At 42.9% G+C, this 22,174-nt stretch overlaps 2 protein-coding genes across 6 annotated transcripts in view; one reads left to right on the top strand and one right to left on the bottom strand.

Annotated features, from left to right (window-relative positions):
• Positions 1-5,912: 5,912 nt before the first annotated feature.
• Positions 5,913-8,618, bottom strand: LOC143694005 (uncharacterized). The gene is made up of 4 exons (XM_077177962.1): positions 8,606-8,618; positions 7,923-8,467; positions 6,953-7,043; positions 5,913-5,956 (listed from the first exon to the last, which is right to left on the bottom strand). The coding sequence occupies exons 1-3, from the start codon at positions 8,616-8,618 to the stop codon at positions 7,038-7,040; spliced, it is 564 nt and encodes a 187-aa protein (XP_077034077.1). The 3' UTR covers positions 5,913-5,956; positions 6,953-7,037.
• The window catches only part of DUSP16 (dual specificity phosphatase 16), a 61,010-nt gene continuing 45,863 nt past the window's right edge, over positions 7,028-22,174 (top strand). For 2 of the 5 annotated variants that reach the window (XM_077178258.1, XM_077178260.1), the window contains exon 1: positions 7,028-7,555. The gene's annotated coding sequence lies outside the window, so the exon portion shown is untranslated. Of the gene's footprint in view, positions 7,556-7,694; positions 7,843-9,884; positions 9,954-22,174 lie in introns of those variants that run through there. The other 3 variants (XM_077178257.1, XM_077178259.1, XM_077178261.1) reach the window with 3 other exon arrangements.

Raw genomic sequence — 22,174 nt, 5'->3', positions numbered from 1 at the left:
GATTTTAAATGGTCATGAAGAGGCACATTCTTCAGCTTAACTTTATCTGGAACTCATCATCATTTCATCAATGGATTGAAACAATTTTTAGTGACTGGAGAGTCAACAAGCCAAATTTATATCTGAGGTAAGCACAAGCAGCTTCAAATAAGTCATGAGAAGTCTGAGGCAGACCTTCACAAAGAAAATAAAACATTATATTTGTAGCCCTGTGCTTCACCTTCATTGATCTTCTCCCCTTCTTTTTGCAGGCTGAATGTAAACCAGGGTTTTAAACATTTTTAATACAATCATGATTCTTCCCTGGCTACAAGGGGAACAAATGGCAAACTGCTTTGAAGCAGATATGCTCTTGCAAGATTTTCAACTCCCCTGCAGAACTAAAAGACTTCTACCCATAGCTAACACACAGAAGCCAGCTTGTTCCTGACCATGGAAAGGTAGTCAAGGAGGCAATATAAAAATAAACCAGCAGTCCTTCACCTCACCTCCACCTTACATCTAAAAAAAAAAAAAAAAAGAAAGAAAGACACGCTCTGAAATTTTCACATGCTTCTTTTCTCTGTAACCTGATATTTTCACCTGACTTTCTCAACAAACTCTGCTCTCTATGGTTGACAATTTAGCTAATCTCAGACTGACAATTTTCTGACCAGTGCATTCAACAAAATAAGACTCTGTTCAGAGCTAACAGTCTTTTATCCTAAGAATGTTATTACTGTTAGGCCAAAATATTGATGTTCTGGGTGTTATCCACTTAAAAGTTTATATGAATGAGAGCTTATAAATGCAGGTCACTGTGGTGCTCATGCCCTTCTTTCCCACAGCAACAACAAATTGTAATTAACTTCGTTTTCTTTCCCCTTTTATAACTCAAGTTTATTTTTCATGTCCAGTATGGGTTTGACTGTCTTTTCTTTTTTCCTATTAGGTTTTTTTTTATCGATTAAGTACATTTTAATGACCCCATGGAATCTAAATCTATTTCACAATCCATTTGAATAACAATGGAGTTTCACTGGCATATTACTGCAAGACCCAAACTGCACTTTAGAATTAAATAAACAGCAGTGTATCAAATCCACAAAGTTTAGGATACCTGTAAGTGTCAAGAGATGTTAAAAGTTGGCAGAAACAACAAAATGTATTACGAGAAATGCTAAAGATTCTAAAACTGTCTGAAGATTTCCTTTCCTGTGTACATATCTTGAAAATAAAGTATTTTAAAATAAATAAACATAAATAATCTGGTCTTCATTACCACAGGTTGTATATTCTCTTCCTACATTGAGACTTTTAAACTATTTTCTTGGTTGTGAGCTCACTTTAGCATGCTGTCAAGACAGTAACTTTGTACTTAATGGTTTATATTGAGCCAGATGACATTTCACATATCACAACTTTAAAGCATTTTATGAATGCTGTACTTTTTTTATCATATCCTTGGTATTCCTAAGAAAATATTTATTATTAGAAAAACAGGAAGTCTAAAATTTATTTAAAGCTGGTAATTACTATATCCCACATAATTTGAAGTACTCAAGCAGTTAAAAAGAGGCTATGAATTGTCAAAGACCTCATACGTTTTCTCCTGCCCTCATAATAAACGCAAATACATTTTACTTCTGATTCATCATTGGCCACAAACAAAACATGAACACACAAAGCCATTCTCAGATAGTATAAATTAGGATAGCAACTGAAGTGTGAGTTGAGCAATGATGATTTACACCATCTGTGCTTACAGCCCATTAGCAGTTCATTTCCATAGAAGTGTACCAGCCTACAGACAAGTGACTAACAGTGAGTAAGAGCAAAAAGTAAGTGAGGTGGGTGTTTATTGTGACAACTATCTTAATTTCTAGAATGTGTTTGTGATCTTTTTTAATGTATCAGCTTTTTTGTTTTTTTTATTTAAATATTCTCTCTTTGGATACATTAGAAAGTGAGAAATGTTACTAGTTAAGTTTTTCAGTTGCTATAGATTTGTCTGAACTTGATGTTTCTTGAGAACAGTATTTCATTATTCTGTTTCCTGATGACAACATGTTATTATGCTCCTTTTCTGTAAATAATATTTATTATGATCTCCAATTTCAAATGCCTCCTCGAAACTTCATCTTGCTGTTTCATAGAGAAGTGGCTTGACTATGAAAATAGTAACTTCTTTTTCCAAGATGACTAGAATTTTAGCAAAACCCCCTAAGCTTGATAAAGGCCATCCATAGAACCAGAAATTGTTGTTACTTCTTCCTTTGTCTTTTCACGTTGTCTTATGTTATATCTCTCACCTATAGCCTTGTGTGTGTGTGTGTGTCGCTTAATTGCAAGCTAACCAACAAACTTTTGTGCAAGTGCTTAATTTTAATAACTGCCTGTGCAGGTAAGTAAAGCAAAAGTTACCTTTTTTTTTTTTTCTGAGATGCAAGAGAGGAGAGGGAAAAGGATGAATTAGTGGTTAGATTTGGAATTTAAGAGAACTTGGTTAATTTCTCTGATCTGTAACCATCTTGCTATACTACCTTGGATGACTTACTTCATGTCAGTAACTCAATCTTACATCCATAAAACATGGTTTCATGATGCTACTCTGTCCCACAAAAGGCTTAGAAAAATAAAGGGGTTTGTAGAGATAGAAATAATGTACATTTCTATTGAGTAATGGTTACAGGGTTTATGAAGTAAGAAGTTACAGGGAAGCAAACAGCTGATGCTCTCCTTCCTTTGTTCTCTGTACTTTCTGCTGCTCCCATTCCTGTAATTCTTCTTTTCTCTTTCATTGCTTCAAATCACCCACTGTTTTCTCTCAGACAACAAGAATATTGCTCCATTTTGTCCTGTATTCCAGCCCAAAGCCCATATCTGCATCGAACCTAGATCCCTCCACTTGCATACCATCCCCAGATTGTTGGATGGGCTGTGAATCTGGCAGTCCTGGAGAAGCTGCAGGGAAGCAGAGCTACGAAAACTACTTGCAGTGTCAGACTAGTGAGGCTATTCTCATTCAACCATTTTCCACAGGGATGGAGCTTCCAAGCTCGGATGCACACATGGAAGGGAAGAATCGCTGTTTGTCCCTGAGCATTGCTGCTCGCCACCCCAGGTCTCTGATCTCGGCATTTCCCATGCTGCTCAAATCCCTCCTCTCTGGACTGAGCTCTGAGATCTCCCACTGATCTATAGCCACAAGCTTCTCTCTTCTGCTCTTTCCCCACCCTCAGTCCTACATCTCCTATAGCTGCTGGTTTCCAAATCCTCGTGTTCCCATTGCTGCTCTCCCACAAACCTGTGCTGCTCTGACTGCTGCACCCTGCTCTCCATGCCAACAAAGGAAGTGGTATCTAAAAATGCTACAAATGTTTCAATGTGAGTATCTCAGCAACACTTCTACTTTTAAATACCCTGAGGAACAGTTGCTAGCAGTTATGTCTGGTACAGAAGCCTGCTCTGAAAGCAGATTAGGCCCAACTTCCCACTGCCCCTGAAGCTGTCCATGAAAAAGTCATCACCTCACTTCCCATCTGGTGACTTGGGTTTCCCCTAATCCATTTCAGCCAAAACAAACCAGTGCAACAGACTTCTACTATTTAAACTTCTTAAGCTGCTCTGGTTGACTTTGGCCAAAGCTAATTTGGGAGGGATTGAGTGAGCAGCTTGCAGGTAGGGAGGGGAGGCCTTTGGCAGAAGACAGCCATGACGGTGACTGGGAGCTGTGTGGGAATGGCAACTTCTTCAACAACTCCACTTCAGCCTCTGGAGGAAGTGAGCACCCACAAGGGGATTTTAAAGCATGGTAAATTCCGTGCTTATAGTTCAATTCTCACTTATTTCACAAGAGGTTTCCCTGGCAAACCACTCCTTTCCACCACGCAGAAACCATGATGACGTTACTCAGGCTGTCATTTATCTTTCCCCTGTTTAATCACTGCTAACTGATTAACCAAATGAAGTGCCACAAAGTCCATTAGCTGGAAAAGGAACAAAAAACTGCACTAGCTTTTAGTAATAAAGAAAGAGAAACCTTTGTAAAAAAGGTGCATGACCTCCAGCTCTTGAAAGTACGCAGCTATTGCCCCTCCCTGGCCCCCAGGAACAGGGGGTGACACACGTGGAGCCACTCCTGCCAGAAGTGAGGCTTGAACGGGTAGGACAGGGGGGAGTGTCAAAGTTCAAGGGCTGTGGCATAGCTGGTTGGATAGCCACCACAATGTCTTTTGCCCTTGTTTCACCCCATATAGACACTTCTGATCTTCTTATCTCATAAGCCTCATAAGGAGGCACAAGAAAGGAACACTAACTTTAACTCTTTCAGTACCATTTTCTCAAAAACAGTGAACTTAGGCCAAAAAGTGCATCACCAGAAGTGCAGCAAAATACGTTTCATAGAATTGACAGACTTTAAAAACTTGGGGAGAGGAGGTCAGCAGCCAGGGACACCAGCAAAGCCAGGGACTCTCTCTCCCAGATGGCTCTGACAGGGGGAAAAAAAAAGAGTTAAGTGATGTTAAAACTCTGACATGCAAAGGAGTTTCTGCTGCTACTCAAGTGGCCATGGCCAGCTGAGGGATGTCAGCTGCCAACAAGCTCACAGTTTGGCCACTGCAAACAGGAGGCAAAGGATGCAGCTCCTACTCTCAATGAAGTGAGGTTTGATGCTGCTGTGTTTGAGCCTTCCTGACTCCTCCTGTTTGTGTCTTGAGGTTAGCAATGAACCTGTTCAGTTTCACCCTGCAATGTTCTCCCAAATCAGACTTTTGGCTCAAGCTTGGCTGAAAAGGAAAAGTTATTCTTAGTAATAATTTCAATGTGCAGGAATTAATTGTGATACTACTGGTTTTGTCACATCTTTTATTATATTAGGAAAAGAAATATCCCGACTCTATACTGAAAAAGCTTTAATTTGCTGTGCTAGTACAGGCTTTTCTGCATATATCTTTTTTTTTTTTTTTGCTAAAAAGAAAAATATTTTCAAAAGATGACAAGTACTTCTTATTGTTACAGTTTTACAGTCAGGAAATTTTCACAGCCTCACAATTTAAACAAAACCCAAACCTGTTACATAAGGTGTTACTGAGTTGAGATGCGAAAAGGGAAAAGAGAATTGAAATGGCTTTCCTCCTTACCACGCACCTCTCTCCACTGCTCCCCACTTCTCTTTGTGAGGATAACCATGCTGGAACTGTTTGTTCCTGCAATTTTCTGGACTGAAAGAGCTGGGGCACTGGCTGTCACCTCCAGTTCCTCTGGCACGCTCTCTGATCCCCTTAGGCAAAATGGGTCACTTCTAGCTCCATTAACCAGCAGTTAATTGTGCAGATTTTTAATGCTGTGGGCACTTTGGGGGTTTGAGAAAGGCATCTTTGGGGCCACTGCTTTATTGAGACAGAAGGGCAAAACTGCTATTCATTTACTGGAAAGGGACATATGCAAAACAGTGAACATCCCAAAGTTAATTGCTTTACCATAATTTCTTCACTGCTTTTGATCTTTTGTCTCTGTCGTGGAGCTTGGGCTTCTCTCTTCCCTGCCTGCTCTGCACTCCCTCACACGGGACATGACTGTTCAGTACAAGTGCCAAAGAGGCGTTCTCATGACACAGCTCACAACTCCTTAGCACGAGGGCCTTCATCCAGGTGGTTCTTGGTCAATATTGACAGGACAGAGCCTTCTCCCCCCCATACAATTTATTGAATGACCTTCTTCCTGAAACACCAAACACCCAAACCATTTTACTGTGAGCGATAGCCACATGCTTTTCCGATGGCACTTTGGAAGAGACAGCCACCAAGAATGTAAGGATCCATGCAGTTAATCCTCTTACTGGTGCTGTCTTCCAAGGGTTTCTGGCACAGGGATTCAAAGCCATCAGAGGTGATGGACTGGAGTTTGAATTTTGGTGTGCAAGCTGTCCTGCATGCCCAGCAGTGCCAGCAGGTTCCCCATAGTAATGATGTCCCTAAGGGAGAAAGTGTACTGCAGAATATTCTGTCTGGAAGAGGGATGCATGACACACAGGACCCATGCAGCCCCTGAAGGATGTACCATGCCAGTTCGGATTGGCACTAGCCCAAACAGATACATGTCAGGCAAAAATAACATCTACTTCTGTGGATCTGCATAGATTTTCAATGTGTGGCTTCAGATTTTTAAGCTTAAGAAGGCTATTGAAAGGGCAAAGGCCCCCAGTGTTCCACATGACCCACAGGGTGCTCTGCCCACCTCAGTGACAGGGGCTGGAACTGGATGACTTTAAGCTCCTTTCCCTCAAACACTCTGTGGTTGTACGATCCCATAGCACTACCACAGGAGGATGTGACGCCTTCACACCCAGGTGGTTGTGAATCGCACCGCACAGCGGCACACCGTGAAAGCAAAGGCCAGGGCAGTATTCACGGGTGCCCCCTCAGCTGGCGCAGGGCAGAGAGGAGGGGAGGAGAGGGGAGGCGGCCGAGCGGACAAGGCCGAGCGGACACGGCTGCGGGCCCGAGGCGTCGTGAGGCGCCACACGCCGGGCGGGCTCCGGCCGGCGCGGGGAAGGGGCCGCGGGCGGGGAGGGCCTGCGGGGAGGCCGGAGCCGTGCGAGGGCCGGGCGAAGGGCGGGGAAGGGCAGTGCCGGCGGCTCGGTTGAATCGCTCCGCGGCTCCTCCCAGGGGCGGCCCGGCGGCTGTCGCTGGAGGCCGTGGGCAGCGGGGCCCGTATTTCCCCTGGGGACAGTGAGACCCCCCCCCCCTCCCCTCATTCCGCCATCGCCTCACGCCGCCGGGGCTGCGCGGCCGCCGCTGCCGCCGGGCCCCGCAGGGATCCTCTCTCGCTGCTCCTCCTCTTTCTCCTTCACCCTCTCCCCCCACCTTCACCCCCCGGCTGAGTTCATTCACTGGGATTGGTTTCAAATGACGCCATCGCTTTATATTTACACCAATGACCTCATCGCAGCAGCTTGAAGTTTACTGACCAGCAAAACTCTTTTCTCTCGCTCGTTCCTCTCCTTGTGCCTGCTCTTCCCGGGTGTTTGTAGTCGCTTCTGTCATTCTGGGATTCTAAGGCTTTAAAAAAAAAACAAAACAAAAAAACCCCAAACAGACAAAAAGACCAAACACACACAGAAAAACCCCCAACCTCCCGAACTTTTTCCCTCCTCCCGAGCTTTTCGGCGTGTGTGTGCCCCCCTCACCACTGTCCCCTTTTAATTTTTTCAAGCCATCTTGGGAGGGGGGAAGGAGAGGGAAAAGAGCTCCAAAGCTCCAAATGCTTCCTTTTTCTGCTCCTCTCCCCTCCCACCTTCACGCTTCCCACTCTTAAAAAAAAAAAAAAGCCGAATATATTTTTTCTTTTCTAATTTTTAAATTTGCTGAGGCTTGGCTGTTGTTTTTGGGAGGACTTTTTTTTGGTTGTTTTTTTTTTTTTTCCCCCCCTTATTGAAGAAGAAGGAAAAAGAGGAGCTTTCCCAGCGACTGGAAGAAGACAAAGTTGTTTCGGGCGGCAGCGGCGAGGCTAGTGGGCAATTGCTCCTATCCTTGCCGAGGGAACAGGCAGCCAGACTGACAGGGGTGACACAGTAAGTGCCGCAGCAGCGCAGGGGACCCCGACCCGGGGCCGCACCGCGGAAGCCAAGCCGGGAGGGGGGCGAGGGGCGCGGGGGGGGCCGGGCCGGGCCGGGCCAGCCTGGGCGGGGAGGAGGAGGAGGAGGAGGGGGAGGGAGGTGAGGGAGAGGCGGGCGGCGGGAGCCCTCCCTCCCTCCTCCCGCATGCCCTTCCCCGCCGCCCCCTCACCTCCGGAGGAGAGCGCCCGCAGTGGACAGGTCGCTGCCCCGGCCCGGGCGGGCTCCGGCCGCCTCCGCAGGTGGTAAGAACGGGGGCCGGAGGGAGGGGGAACGGCACAGGCACCGCACGGCACCGGCGGCCGCCCCGCGGTGCCTTCCCTACCTGCTGCCGGCACCCTGCTGCCCGCGGCGGCTCCTGCCTCCCGTCCCTTCCTTGCCCTCCTCCCGACATCCACCTGCCTCTCCCCGTGCGGGGAGGAAGCCGGGCGCCGCCGGAGCGCGGGGCGGGAGGAGGCGCTGCCGGGAGAAGCGATGGGAAGGAGCCCGCGGGCTGCCCCGCGGGGGGCTCGGCGCTGCCCGTGAGCCGCGGCGTGCGCCGCTGCCCTGCTAAACTTAGCCCGGAGCGCTGGCTCCGCAAAATGGTCGGGGATGCTTTAAAGCCCCGGAGGGCTCCCGAAGAAATGCTGAAGTTCTGCCTTCGCCTTGGAAAACGTTTAAATTGAGGCGGCTGACAAAATGGAGGGCTGCCGCGGCGTCCAGGAGGGAGGCAAATTGTTAACCTGGCATCGCGCTCGCCTGAGCTGCCGGCCCGGGGCTGGCGCCGGGACGCGGCCTGACAGATCCCCGCTCCCGGCTTGGTCCCCCCCGGGCCGGGATGCGGGGCTGAGCGCGCATCACCAGGTGTAGGGGATGTGCCTATTGCCGAGCCTGACCAATGGCAGGATTTTTCAGCGGCCAAAAAACATTTGGTTACATGTCAGATGAGAAGCTGGGATTTTAAATTTTTTAAAAATTTATTTTAATTTTTTTTCTTTTTTTTAGAAAAGGAAACCCAGGAGAATTTACTTTCTTTTACCATCGTTTCAGCTGTTTGAAATATATACCCAATTTATTTGGTTTTCCTTCAAATGAAGGGTGTAGTGATAACAAGCTATATTGTCTGACCTATGACTAATCTTCTGTTCAAACATTCAGTGTATACCCAGCAGAAAAAATAGATCTGTGCTAGTTTTGAAACCTAAAAGCAGATTGAACTGTTTCTCTTTGCAGGGATGTCTGTTAGGGTTCTTAAAAGAGAAAACCCCAACCAAAATCTGAGAATGATTTTGTAATCCTTGCTCTGAGATTTATGCTATTCCTAGCAGTGTGTGGTTTGGTAGATACAGAGTTTACAAAGTCACAACTGACCAAACAGGAGTTGGTTTAGACTCTTGTGTTTTGAGGGGAGGTGGAAAATAGTAAGTCTTAATTTCTTTTTATGGTGTTCATCCCACTGCCCATTGGAGATTGAAACATTCATCACAGTTGTTTATGTTGGTTGTCTGGGAGTTTCTGCTTGAATGTGGACTGAAGTATGCAGCAGGGAGGTGTACATGTATTTTTAGCTTTCATTTTTAATGACAAAAGATACAAAGAATAGTGATACTCACAAGTAAATCTTGCACTTATTGACTATGCTCATTAATATTTTGTGAGGATGGAATCTATAAGAAATATCTGAATTGTAGTAAGTTCCATTTGTTGCGCTTGCTTAATACAATAGCGTTTTAGTAAATCTTAATACACAATTTTAAAGTCCCTTTTTAAATGAACAAATACATAAAAGCAGCAGAGAATGTGTCAGTTCCTGTGCTACAGATGGTAGCTTCGAAATGCTTTGGTTTAATACATATGGGAAGGTCCAGAAAAACAAACCAAGCATTTAAAAATGTAACATGTTGTATGAAGATACCTGAGTACATTCCTGCTCCAGTAGCTCTGCTTTTGTTAGCTACCCAAGCAGATGTAATGGAACAAAATCACACCAGAAAAACTTCTGTAGAAGATAGCGAGCTCAGTTATCTTTGTTTCTGTAAAAATGCACGCTCCTCTTCCAGCAAAGACAGCTGGCCGGGCAGGGGTGTTTGTTTTTAGCTTGGCCTGACCATAGGGACGGTATCGGCAGAAGCTGTGCAGGAATGTGTTAAATGGATTTCGCTGGGAGCTCTGTCTCCCAAGGCAGCCCCGGCGGGATGCCAGCCCTCCCTCAGCCCGTGGGAGGAGTTGTGGTTGTATCTGCCATGTGCCCGTGCACCTTCCCTGGCAAATCAGCTCTGCCCTGCGAGCCCTGTGCTGCTGCCACAGCGGCAGTGAAGTCATTCGGAGTCACTGGCAACTGGGTGTGAGATGGGCCAGTCGCTCCTCTGCCTATCAGGTAAGAGATTCACGTAGGCCCGCCGAAGCCCTCGGGGACTGAATTCAGGCTCTCTTTGTAAGGCCGGCCTTCGTAAGAAATGTCAAATACACAAGTTAGATGTTGGTTTCTGTTACTTGCATTTATCTTCAAGTGAGCTCTGCTCCAACGCATTGGGCGGTAAGAGGTGTACGCGGGGTGAGGGCATTGCTCCGTCACCTGGGTTTTTAACATTCAGTGCCATAATCCTCACACCAATTCAGCAATATTCACTGTTTTCAAAATGCAATTTTGCTAAGAAATACAGTAAGTACAGCTGAAGTATTTTTTTCCCCCCAAAGAAAAAGGAGGCAGCAGGATGATAGCTTTCACTTTGTAGTATGTCAGCTGAATTTTCTAGGACTTTTTTTTTTCCTTTTTCTTTTCTGTAGAAGCAGTCAGGAAAGCATCATGGATATTCTTCAAGTGCTGACAGTCCTTAATAGCCAGATGGCATAGAGTAGTTACTGTCAAAGGATGAGGTGTGGAAGGATTGACACATCCCTTCCTTTTTCTTTTCCACGTTTTTTTCCAGCCTTTGAAAGAAACATGGGTTTGGTCTGTGACTCCACTGAATCTGCCCCTATGGATTTGTTGTTATGATAGTGACTGAATGCTTCTTGCAATCTTGTAGTATTTTGTGCATGGTTGTGTAATGCTAAATCCTTGATTATTTAAGAATTTTCAAGAAGCTGGTTTTCTTGGTAACAGGGAAGAAAGTGTGTCCCTAATAATGGCACATTCACTTTCACTACAATTCCTTAGGGATGGCTTCCAGAATGAGCGTTGTGACATGGAGGATTTCTGTAGAATATTTTAAATACTAATAGGTACATATCAGTATTGCTAGTATATCTGTGGTTTATTTGTATTCCCCTCATAAACAAAGGGAAGTGTATCATCCTTTAGGGCTGCCAGTTGCATACATGGCCTCTATTTCTGCACAAATCAAAAGCCACTGGTGATGGCTGGCCTGGTGGTATGTGTCAGGATGTTGTTCTAGACTAAAGCTTTTAATTGACTGAAGACCAGGGGTCATTGGCAAGAAAGTGAAGTGAACACTAAGTCCATGCTGCTTCATAGTTGTTACTTGGGAGACCCTATCCCCAGGAATTTATCATTATTGTAATGGTATCCTGACCCCAATACTAAAGCCAATGGAGATCAAACTGTCTCTGGAGCAAGGGAGGAGGCTGGGATGCCCTGTACTCCTGCAGTATTCCTGCTGTCTGAGGACAACAGGGCAGCTCCTATCACCACTTCTCTGCTCCACCATGCCTGATCTTTGCATTGGTGTTGTCTTGTCAGCTCCAAATAACGAGCTCTATTATAGTTACTCTGTAAGTTCTTGTAACTCCTGAAGGAAGCAAAAAATACATATTAATGGTCAAGTTTGGCATCTTAACTTCTAGATTTGCCTAGTTTTAACCTGAGCAGTTCTTGGTTTGCCCATGGGTAGGGCCTGCTGGCAGGTACCATGGTCTCCAGCAGAGATGGTGTTGGGCACCAGTGAGTTACTGCTCAGGACTCAGAGCAGACCTGGGTCTAGGGGGTGTGTATGGAGGGCAAGAGCAAGATGGGTGTGAGTTCAAGGCCCTGTGTTTCCTTCTGCTGCACTTTGTGGTCTGCTGCTGAGCCAAGAGTGTTCTACTCAGAGCTGGCTCTGGGAAGGCTGGCAGCCTTCCATGTTGTGTCCCTATGAAATGCTCCAGCAGCTGAAAAAAACCCCACCAAAATTAATAATTGGGGAAGCTAGGAAAGAGGGGAAAGAGTGTTGTTTCAGTGATGGGAGGTTTCCAGTGGGGCTGCAGGGATTCAGTGGGAACATTCCCAAGCTCCCTTCGTGCTGCTTTTCTGTACTTTCACTGTCCCAAGCTGGAAGGTATCAAAGGAACTCCTGAAACAAGGTTCTTCTTTGAGGGGAATTTAGTTATCTCTTCTCTTTCCTGGTTACAATATGATACTTATGTTGCCAGTGACTTACACAGCTTCTCTCTAAGTGTGTTTTTGGAACTAATTTTTCCCTGTGCTGTGTTAGTTTTCATGCTGTTTCTCATAAACCAGGATCAGTTCCTTGCTCAGTGCTCCTCATTTGCACTCTTCTTTGCTTTCAAGCTGAAGATATAAACTTCTGTCATTTGTTTAGCAAATAAAGATACAAAAGTTTGTATCTTTGTATAAAAGAGATGTGCGGAATCTTCCATTAGTTGAGAATAAATGTAATTTTTTTCTCCATAAGATCTTTTTGCACACTGGTCAGAGTGATGGTCTGCTAAAATAGTATGAAAAAAATCTTTATAAAATCACAGTGGAACTGTGTTCCATTACATTAGTTTGGCAGAAAATTGACACATTTCCTAACATTGAGACTGAAATAGCATTACCCATTTTCATTCTGCCTCACTTGATTTTTGCTTTGCTAAAATGGTCTATGAATGGAGCCTGTTGACTAAATGATAGATCAGTGGCTGTACAGATACTCTCTTTTTACACATCCCTGCCTGCTTATCTAATGTTTTTACATTACTGAAGGCAATGTGGGAGGCAAAAAGATGGGTCTGAGTGTGTAATGTAGCAACACTGGAATAAGAACTTTACAGAGAGCATGAACTGAGGAGGACAACGGGGACTAATTGTATGAAATTCCTTTTATGCACACGTTCTTGAGTTTGAATAACTAGTATGTATTCAGCCTGCTGGATTAGAAGGCTTTGGCTCTGCATGTGTAGCATAGATGTTGCTCTCAAAATAGGAAAGGAACTCTCCCTCCTCCCACGCTATTCCGGATAAAATTGATTCAGTGCTGCATTTTGCTCCTACTGAACCCCTAGGAAAGCATGTTTAGGCTTTATAGTTCTGTTTAGGCTGAATAGTTCATAGTGTTAGAGATATAAATGCCACACTTTTAATAGCATGCATGTTGTTTTTGCTTCTTGATTACTAGCTGTAAGAATCATTCATCCCAGATTTTGTAGACTCAAATCCCATGGCAGAACTTGGGGTTTTACCTGCAAGATGGTCCTTGCAGGGGTGTGCCTTTCTCCACAGTGCATATTTCACTAAGTTTGTGCAGCCCCTCAAGCAGGACAGGCACCCATCTTCTAAACACCATCTTACAAATACATGCAAAGAGTCTGAACTACACTTCACAGGGCTTCTCTCAGCCATCCTGCCACTGAAACAAGCCTTAATGTCAGAGGTGGATTGAAATCACCTGAAGAACAGGCATGGGGTTACTTTCTGCTCATTCTGTTAATGTCACCTGCAATAGGTATAGCACCTATCACCTAGCCAGTTCCCACAGGTGTTTTGTTACAAGTGCTTAGGTGTTGGGGTTTCATACCTCCCTACTTGAAAATTCGTGCTTGGGACACTGTTTTCTCTTGCTTTCCAGCTTTGCTCTCCCTGACTTTCATGAGAATCTGTTTGAACTCTGGAAAACTGTGGGAGAAGAGAGGTGGAGAGGGAAGAAACTTTGTGTTACATGTCATCCTAATGCCATCATACTCAGAAGTGCCTTTCCAAACTAAGAGAATTTAGGTAGAGGCCTCTTACTAAGAACAGTTGGGGAGAAAACAGAATAAGCTTCAGCTTGGTTTCTACAAAGATTGATAAATGTTTGCCAATTTTTAAGCAAGAAGAAAAACTATTGCAGCTTACAGCAGAGGAGTACAGCAGTAATCTTAGTGCATTGGGTTGACATGTTATTGGATTCTGGTAAGTTTGAAAATATGCAATAGACTGAATCCAGATCAGCAGAAGGTAAATGATGTCACCACTTTAGGAGGGCTCTCTCCACCTGTCAGAAGACCTTGTGTTTAAGGCAGGTGTGCTCCAAACTGAGGATAGGCTGTGAAAGACTCTCTTCCCATAGTCTGCTTAGAGTTCTGCATTGATGGTAAGTCTCTTCTCCTAGCAAGAGGACCCTGAACCTTCTTCCCTTTTCTCCCAGGCTACTCCTATGTCCTTTCAGTTTCCTAAAAGCTCTCCAGCTTTTACACAGTGGGTGTTGGGAGGCCTTACTGAAGCAGGGTCATCTCCAGCAACTGGTCTGTATGTTCACAGTCCTGTCTCAGGAAGGCAGGGGCAGCTGAAGGCGCCATCCTTATGAGAGCTGGTAAACTTCATGTTCTCCTGCCTAGTAGGAGACTTACACTGAAGTCTAATAAAGCTAAGAGAGCTGCTTGTACTTGTACTATCTGCTGCTACATTGTTTGTTTCTCAGAATGTCACTTTTTTGTTTTGGTTTTTCTTGCATGTAACTTTTCAGCTGAATAGGTCTGATTTTCCTGGTCTATTTTTTTCCTTGTCCAGCTGCTGAAAATCCCTGACTTCTCATGGCTGACACAGTGTGGGCATGCTGTCATCTTCTCAGTCCTCTGTTCTGCTTGTTAGATAATTCATAATGTTAGAGAGAGAATGCCACACTTTTAATAACCATGGACACAGATCCATGTGTGATTCTCATCCAGGTGAAAAAGTCTGTTTCCTCAGTGTGGCTCACTTTGCTGTCTGCTGGGATTTCCAGGTAGACCTATTTGAAGATGCCTGAAAAATTTGCCTGTCCAGCCCAGACATGATTGTATGAGTAGTCCATTTGTTGCCTGTTTCCTGTCTAAATATTACTGAAAGAAATTTATTTCCTTCAAGAAAAACAGGTATGAAAAAGAACAGGAGTTCAAATCTCCAAGGTACTGGTCTGGACAGCAAAAGAAAGTGATGAAATACTGATTAACTATTACTGTCATTGCACATTTTCCCAATATACTGTTTCCATGAAGAGACACACACCTTTCCACCCCCTCAAGTTTACAGGATTTGAATATTTTTCTGCAACTGAGGCTTGCATGACTTGTCATCTGTCCTGCAGGCATGACCTGTTGTGAAATGAGGAAATGTGTAGTGCATTTGTTCCTGCTGCCTCATGTATGGTTAAACTATAGAAAACTGGAGGAAGCACAGGCACACTGCTCCTCTGACAGCCTTCTGCAAATACAAGCTATTAATGACCATTGCCTTTCATGGGCAAAACCAGTCTTGGCAATTGCTTTGTGCACTTCATTTCATGGTGTAACAAGCAAGCACATTAGCTATTTTTATTCAAACCCCCAGACATAAGCCAGTATGGCAAAGTGGCTATGAAATGTCTGCATAGCTAAGTGAAAATACAGCTGCTGTTTAACACTAAATCTTTTTCTTTTACTTCCATGATATTGAGGGTTCAACCAATGATCATCTAATCTTTCTAATTGAGTCATGGTGAGGATTTTGAGGATTTAGCATTAAAATAGGCAGAATGTTCTTTTCAGTCACTGATTTTGTCTATTGCTGTTTAAGTCAGCAATAGGGGGGTAATGCAGTAGAAGAGGTGGGTGGGTGGGAAGTGGGGACTGCTTCATGGTAAAGGTTCAGGTCTTGGTCTTTCAGAAGCCTTTGGGACTATATCTTTGAATGTGCTGCTTAGTGACTGGCACAGATAAAAGTGGATACAGTGACACTCTTAGCAAATGCTGCCTTAGAGAGATGAGTTGGTTTGGAAATTTTTAAAGGCTCCTAAGCTGTTTGATAGTGGCTTTCCCACTTTCTTTTTCATTTTATTTTCCTCCCCCTTTCCCCTGTAAAGGCTGTCTACTTTGACTGAAAAATTGCTTTCATGGCATGATGAATAATTAAAAAAAAAGTAAGACTGTGTTGATGATTTAAGTATTTCACTATTTCAAAGCCAAGAATTTGTCATGAATTAACTTGGGAGCAATGTTGGGGATATAAATTTTTGTGTATGTACATGCTCAGTGCATATATATATATATATGTACACCTCAGTATTGACATGTGATCTCCAGTTCAATTTTGGTTAAAAAAAGAAAAGAAAGAAAACAAACCTTTCAGTACAAGGTAGATATTAGAGATCCTAAGGAAAAAAAGAGACATTACCTAATATGCTTTTGCCCTGATGTAGAACCTGCCTGATTCTGGAGTAGATATCCAGTAGCAGCATTTTTATATATCTTAGCTTAACAGAATTATTAAGTGCACTTACAAAAATCATTTTGTTATACCCACCAAAGTAAGGCATTTTTATTGAGTGCTTAGTATTTGGCTCAGCTTGTGGTACTGCTTTTCTGTACAGTCATACCTTGTGCTTACTTAGCTATTTATTACTTATTTACCTATTTTTGTAATTTAGGTAGCAAAATGAGAATATACAAATCTTACTTCCTCCTTGAAATGTCTCTCCCTTTCAATTGTCAGTTGTTATACATGAAAGCACAGCTGGAGTAGTTCCAGAAAATAGAATTACTGTTTCTTTAAGGTGAAGTGGGATGGGTGTTAAGCAGATCAGTTGCTTTGGGACAAGATGTTGATAAATAAATTGAACCACCAACATGTAACCACATCCTTCAGGTTTTCCAACAGCAGGAAAATGGGCTTCCTTGAATTCCAAATTCTGCACATTTTGTTCTGATTTATGTTTAAATGTTTAACTTGAAATTTAGTTCTATTTTCTGCTGTCTGTGGACGGAGCTGTGATCCTGCTTTTACTCAAAATGCACTTAAATTGTACTACAGTGGAATACTCAGTCTTATCAGTTTCTCAAGCTGAAATTTCAAACAGTTTATCCAGTTTCAAAAGCTGTATGTTATAAAGGTCAACTTCTGTCATAGTGAAAATACTAGAAAAGGAGAATATGTGTAAGGAACAGAACTGGAGAGAGAGAGAAAGGACAGGGCACAATAGAAAGAAGAGGTATTGATCAGATGTTGAGAAAATATACCTATGTTTGTTAAATAAAAGAAGGTAGAGTCAACAGAGACTAAAACTATTCCTAACAAGAAGGAAGAAATTGCACATGAAAATGACATTTCATTTAAATCACAGAAGCTGTAGTTCTAATGTCTGTTCTGTCTGACAACAGAATAGGATCATTCCACTTTGGCTGGTAATGCTAGGCTTGCAGGAGTAGATAACAGAAGAGTTATTTTCTGTGTGTATGAGGAGAAGTCTTTGACAGGCTGTCTAAATAAAGTCTTAGTGACAAGTTTCAGGAAATACAGGGAAAAGTGTAATTTCTAAGAAGTTCATAGTAGTAAATACTATTTGTGCATCTAGAAAATATCTTCTGAAGGTTGTTAAACTGTTTGTTTGATTTATAATTCATGGAACTGAAGATACACCTTAAAACCTAGAAATGTTGGGTGAGATTATGTGGTGACTTTTGAGAAAAAAACATTGTGTGGGTTTGTGTATTTGGTCTTTATCACTAGGGATTTGTAAATATTTAAGCATGAGTTGACTTCAGAACTTTTCATTATAAACCATATCTTCATGTTGAAAAGTTTACAGTTTCAGAGCCTTAAGCTTCAAATAGCATGCTCCTGTGTTCACATAAAGACATGTCTGTCAGTGCAACTGAGGGGATGGGAAGAAGTGTGGAAAATGATCTGTCTGAATGCTTCTATTGCGAGTTGCTATTTTTCTTTGTGCTGTTAGTAATTTATTGTTGGCTCTTTTAAGGTCTGGTATGTATGGAGTTATTCTAGACAGAAGAGAAACTTATATTAAAGAAGAAAGTTGGCAAATTTTGTGTTTGCCTCTAGAATATGTTGAGTACAAAAGGCTGATATCCTCTAAATACATCGTAGGTACAAATGTGCCAGCTCCCCCAGGCCCTTGCTGTTTTTCTTCTAACATTTTGGGGTTATGCTAAATGGTGCCATTGGTGGGAGTGCTTTGTAAGTACAAGTAGTCAGTGCCCCAAGGAGCCTTAACCTAAATACACAAAGCAGAAGAACAGCAGCTAAAGATTATTGACAAAGTGTCTTTTTCCAGCTGTGCATGTAGAGAAGGTTACCATGGCTGGCTGCTTGACCCAGTCCCTCTGCCTGTAGCTGCTACCCTAAGCCTGCTGCTTAGGGTAGTTTGTATGACTGTTCATACTTCACTCGAGGCCAAGTCTGGGAATAAATACACAAGTAGCCTATTTTCTTTGTGTTTGGTTTGAAGCAGACCAGAAATCCATCATACTGTTTGCTCCATAGACTCTAGGTGGTTGTTTGCTCCATGCCAGACCTTAAATTACCTGCTTTCTCAAAATCTTAGAAGTAAAATACTTTGTAGACTGTCTTTTCCTTTCTTCAGTGCTCTGCCCAGCTGGCTATTATCTTTGTTGTCCAAAAGAAGTGGGTTCAGTCACAGTAAAAGTGGAATTGGAGAACATTAACATGGATCTGCTGAAAGTAGTGGAGCTCTCTCTCTCACATGAGGATGACACAGAGTGCATTTCTGTGGCAAGTAACACCAAAGCCTTGCAGGTACTGAGATTCTTTCTTGTCTTCCCAGCCTCTGTCTTTTCAAACTCACTCTTCTAATGGCTGTCAGGATCCCACAGTGAGCCAGAGCTGGGAACCAGAAATGCCTGAAGATTGTTTGGCTGTCGTTTACTGCTGCATTTGTTTAATCTACTTGGTTGTGCAGTCGGTTTGTGACTGATGTAGCTCTTTGAGTCAGCTTGCTGGATTAACTTGTGAGCTGGCATGAGGGAGGCTGCTCACTGGTAGCCCTGACTTCACTTGTTTTAAGCTGCCATGGAATGTACCCCCTCAAGCTTGTCTTCTGCAGAGGCAGCAAGAAGTATATTCATGGCACGGATTTACCCGCTGGAAACCAAGGCTGGAGCCATTGCTATTAAGCTGATTATTCTTTGTTTGCCAGTGCACATTCAAGTTGGCTTGTCTTGGCTTCCCAGGGCTCCAGGAGCTTGGTGCTCCATTGGAAACCCTTGTCTGCAACCTGACAATTTTAGAGCTTGGGTTCTGTCAGGATGCTTTTGCTCTAAAACATGGCCAGAATATAGACATACATGTGTAAGTGTTTTCATACTTACATCCACATACAAGCCATTTACATGAATGTGAATGTACACACATGTGAATAATATACCCATATACTCTCTCCAGAGTTTGTATCTTATAAAGCTTTCACTCAATGTGATTTTCTTTTTGGGTTTTTTGATGGCTTATAGGATAAGAAAAATTATTAATTGAAGTAATTAATTAGCTAGGAGAACAAAATAGCCTTGCAGATGTTAAGGCTTCTTAGGCTCTTTCTAGGGATAATAAATTGAGAGAAAATCTGGTTACATGGTCTTCATGTAGGAGGTAGTTTTATTGTCATAGCTATCTGAAGTAGGCAGGTAAATTTTGTATATTTGGTAGGTTATGGTGTGTCTGTCTCATCAGAAATCACAAGAATATTCATTACTTATCTTTCAAAGGAAAGTGAAATAAAAACCTCTTCCTACTGGAAAGAATTTGCTTTGTATCATACTTATTTGGTAAAATGAAAAATCTCTTTTCTGACATTAGAATGGATAGCTAGTAATGTCTATTCATTTTTTACCCTGGTATTTTTTTTCCCCTTCTCATATTAACTTAAATGCTGCCAGTGTGTTCAGAGTTGTCAGTTTTCTCACTTATTAATAGCTTGTGTCATCTCTGCCCACTGCTCTGGGGGAAGTTTTGATTAAACCTACAACTCCATTTAGCATTCCCATTCCTGTTCAAGTGGTGGTGTCTGATTCTTTTTAATCCTAATGCTGTATTTTTATATCATTTCAATCTCAGTCATTTGGGGCTTTTGAGTATTCCTTACATTTACTCTAAGTAAGAGCATGGTGATACCAGGACCATGTTCTTGGAGTCCTGCCTGGAGTAAAAGGATTCTGCAGGTTCAGCTGGAGCTCTGCTGAGCTCCTGGTGCTGCATGGCACTGCTGTAATGGGATGGTGTCCACACTGGAAGAGGTGGTGTTGCAGAAAATCTTGTCTTATGCAGATGGGAATCCAGAACATCCTACTGGTGAACCTGCCATCCCCACAGCTTGTTGGGACTAGTCATGTTACTGGTGACATTTTCTCAGCTCAAGGCTTTGTGTCATTCAGGGAAGAGATTTTTTCCCCCCCTGCCAGATCATTAAGACTGCATTTTGCTAACTTGTGCCAAATTTGTATGTGGGTTTGGCAAACCAGTTAACTGAAGTAGCCTGTCTGTCATGTCAGCACAGCTCTGCCCTTCAGCCAGGTGCAGATCTAAAGTGGTTAGTTCCCATTGGCTTCATCCAATGTTGCTACTATCAACAGACACATAAATTTGGGGGGTTTTCCCCCTCTACCACTCTACTGAGGGTTTATTCCCATCTCCTCGGGTAGGGAGTGGGTGCATATGGTTGTAAATATTACATTTATCTTGAAATTTATATTTTTTTAAACTTTTTGGTATAGACTTCAAAGTGAGCTTTCCAGAAAGTCTACATAAAGTCCCTTCAAGCAATGGAGTTGACATGCTCAAAGACACATGAGGAAATTTAATGGTGGCTCTGGGTCTGGGAGAGAAGGGTTGTTCTGTGTCCTCCCTCCTTTCTTGCCATATCCTCCTTTATGCCTGTCATAAGGTCTGTCAGAAGCTCTGTGTGGCTGCTCTTAAGTAACTTGTTCTGGTACTGAACTTCAGCAATCTTTTCTGTCTGTCTTTTTCTTCTTTTCTGCCATGTATAATACTTTCTACAAACATTTTGTACCTATGGTTGAATAGCTTGCTTTGTGACTATTGTGACCATTAGTGACCATTACATATTTCTATTTTCTGCTCAACCCTTAAATACTTAATCCCCTCATAAGTGTTGAGAACATGGTGCCTTACTCTGAGTTAATCAACTTTTTTACTCTTAGTTAATCAACGTTTTTACTCTTAGTTAATCAATTTTTTCCCCTCCTCTTGTGCTGTGTCAGTCCTGACTTAATCCGTCTTGAACTTACCTTTTGCCAGCACCGTGTGTGGGACAGGCCCTTGCAAAGAAACCTCTTTTTGCTTTCTCAATTATTATTATCTAATTCCTGATATCAAATTTAATTGCACTCTTTTATTTCTGTGTATAAGCGCTTAGAATTTTTCTTATATATGATACTTTTTGTTCTTCTAAAGTTTTTTTTTTTCTTTTTTTCCTTTTTTTTTCTATCTGCTGTCACTTATATTGCTTTCTGTTTCTTTACCAAGGCTTTGATTCACATTTTTCTGGGATATGCTCATTTGGCCTGTGTAACCTCAAGAAAATGTTACCATTTCAACATAATGACTCTTTTCTTTCATGGCTTCCTGTTCCCTTTCCTTGTGAAGTGGTATGTATACCTTCCACAACTTCCAGACTCAGCTGGGAGCTAAACACGCAGCATTTCATTTCCTCTCCCTTCTCGAATTGAGGATCTTTTGGACCGACCAGCAGTGTCTAAACCACTGTTTCTGAAGCACAGCAGCATGGCAGGGGTTTTGGTGGGAGCACTTCCAGGAACGTGGTGAGCTGGTTGTGTTATGGGCACTGTCATTCAGCAGTGACAGTGACCTGCCTTTCCAACATATTGTAAGATCCTTCTAGTGAAGAGCAGGGGAAAGGCTTATTTTCCTATTGCCAGGTAAAGAACAAACACGGAACAAAAAATGTCCCTTGGCATGACCTGCAGTGGTTCAATGGCTAAATTGAAATGTAGATTCTCCACCAAATTAAATTCCTCTTGTGCTTGGCTCAGTGTTCCCCTCACTTCCTTCTCTAAACAGAATTGGCTGGACCCTTCCCCCTTTTCCACAGTAACTGTGTGATTCCTTGTTTAGTTTGTGGGAATTGCAAGAGCTCTGATGTTTTTCTGAATTAAAGATGCCAGATTCGCAGTGAGTTCTTCCTCCTTCCTGTTGTTCCTCCCCTCCTGCCCTGATGGACTCTCTTGGGAGCTGGTTTGTTCTTATTTCCCCTAGGAGAAGACGTTACCTCATCAGTCCTCATGGCAATTTATGGTCCCTTGTGTGCAGAGGGCTTCAGTTGACTTCAGTGCCATTTCACCAATGGAACTAAGGAAGGCTGGGCTGCAGTACAGCAGTAGAGTCAACTCTTTCTTCTGTGTTCATTTCATTTTCCCTCTGGATAGGTTTCCATTTTGAGATACACTCTGTCTGGAATGACACAGCATCTCTGCAGCCACAAAATTGTTATGAAACGCTGAACACAGAGACCTTGCTATCAAAATACTTGTTTCTTCATCTTGTTTTGATCACTGTTGTGAAATGAAATGATTAAGAATTATTCTACTCCAAAAGTAGAGAAAAGGTATTGGAGCTTTCATTGTTTTGTGCAAAATAATGCTGTCTTGAGACTCAAT

This window comes from Agelaius phoeniceus, chromosome 5 (assembly GCF_051311805.1).
Source record: "Agelaius phoeniceus isolate bAgePho1 chromosome 5, bAgePho1.hap1, whole genome shotgun sequence".
Classification (NCBI taxonomy): domain Eukaryota; kingdom Metazoa; phylum Chordata; class Aves; order Passeriformes; family Icteridae; genus Agelaius; species Agelaius phoeniceus.
This window is presented reverse-complemented; position numbering and strand designations above follow the sequence as displayed.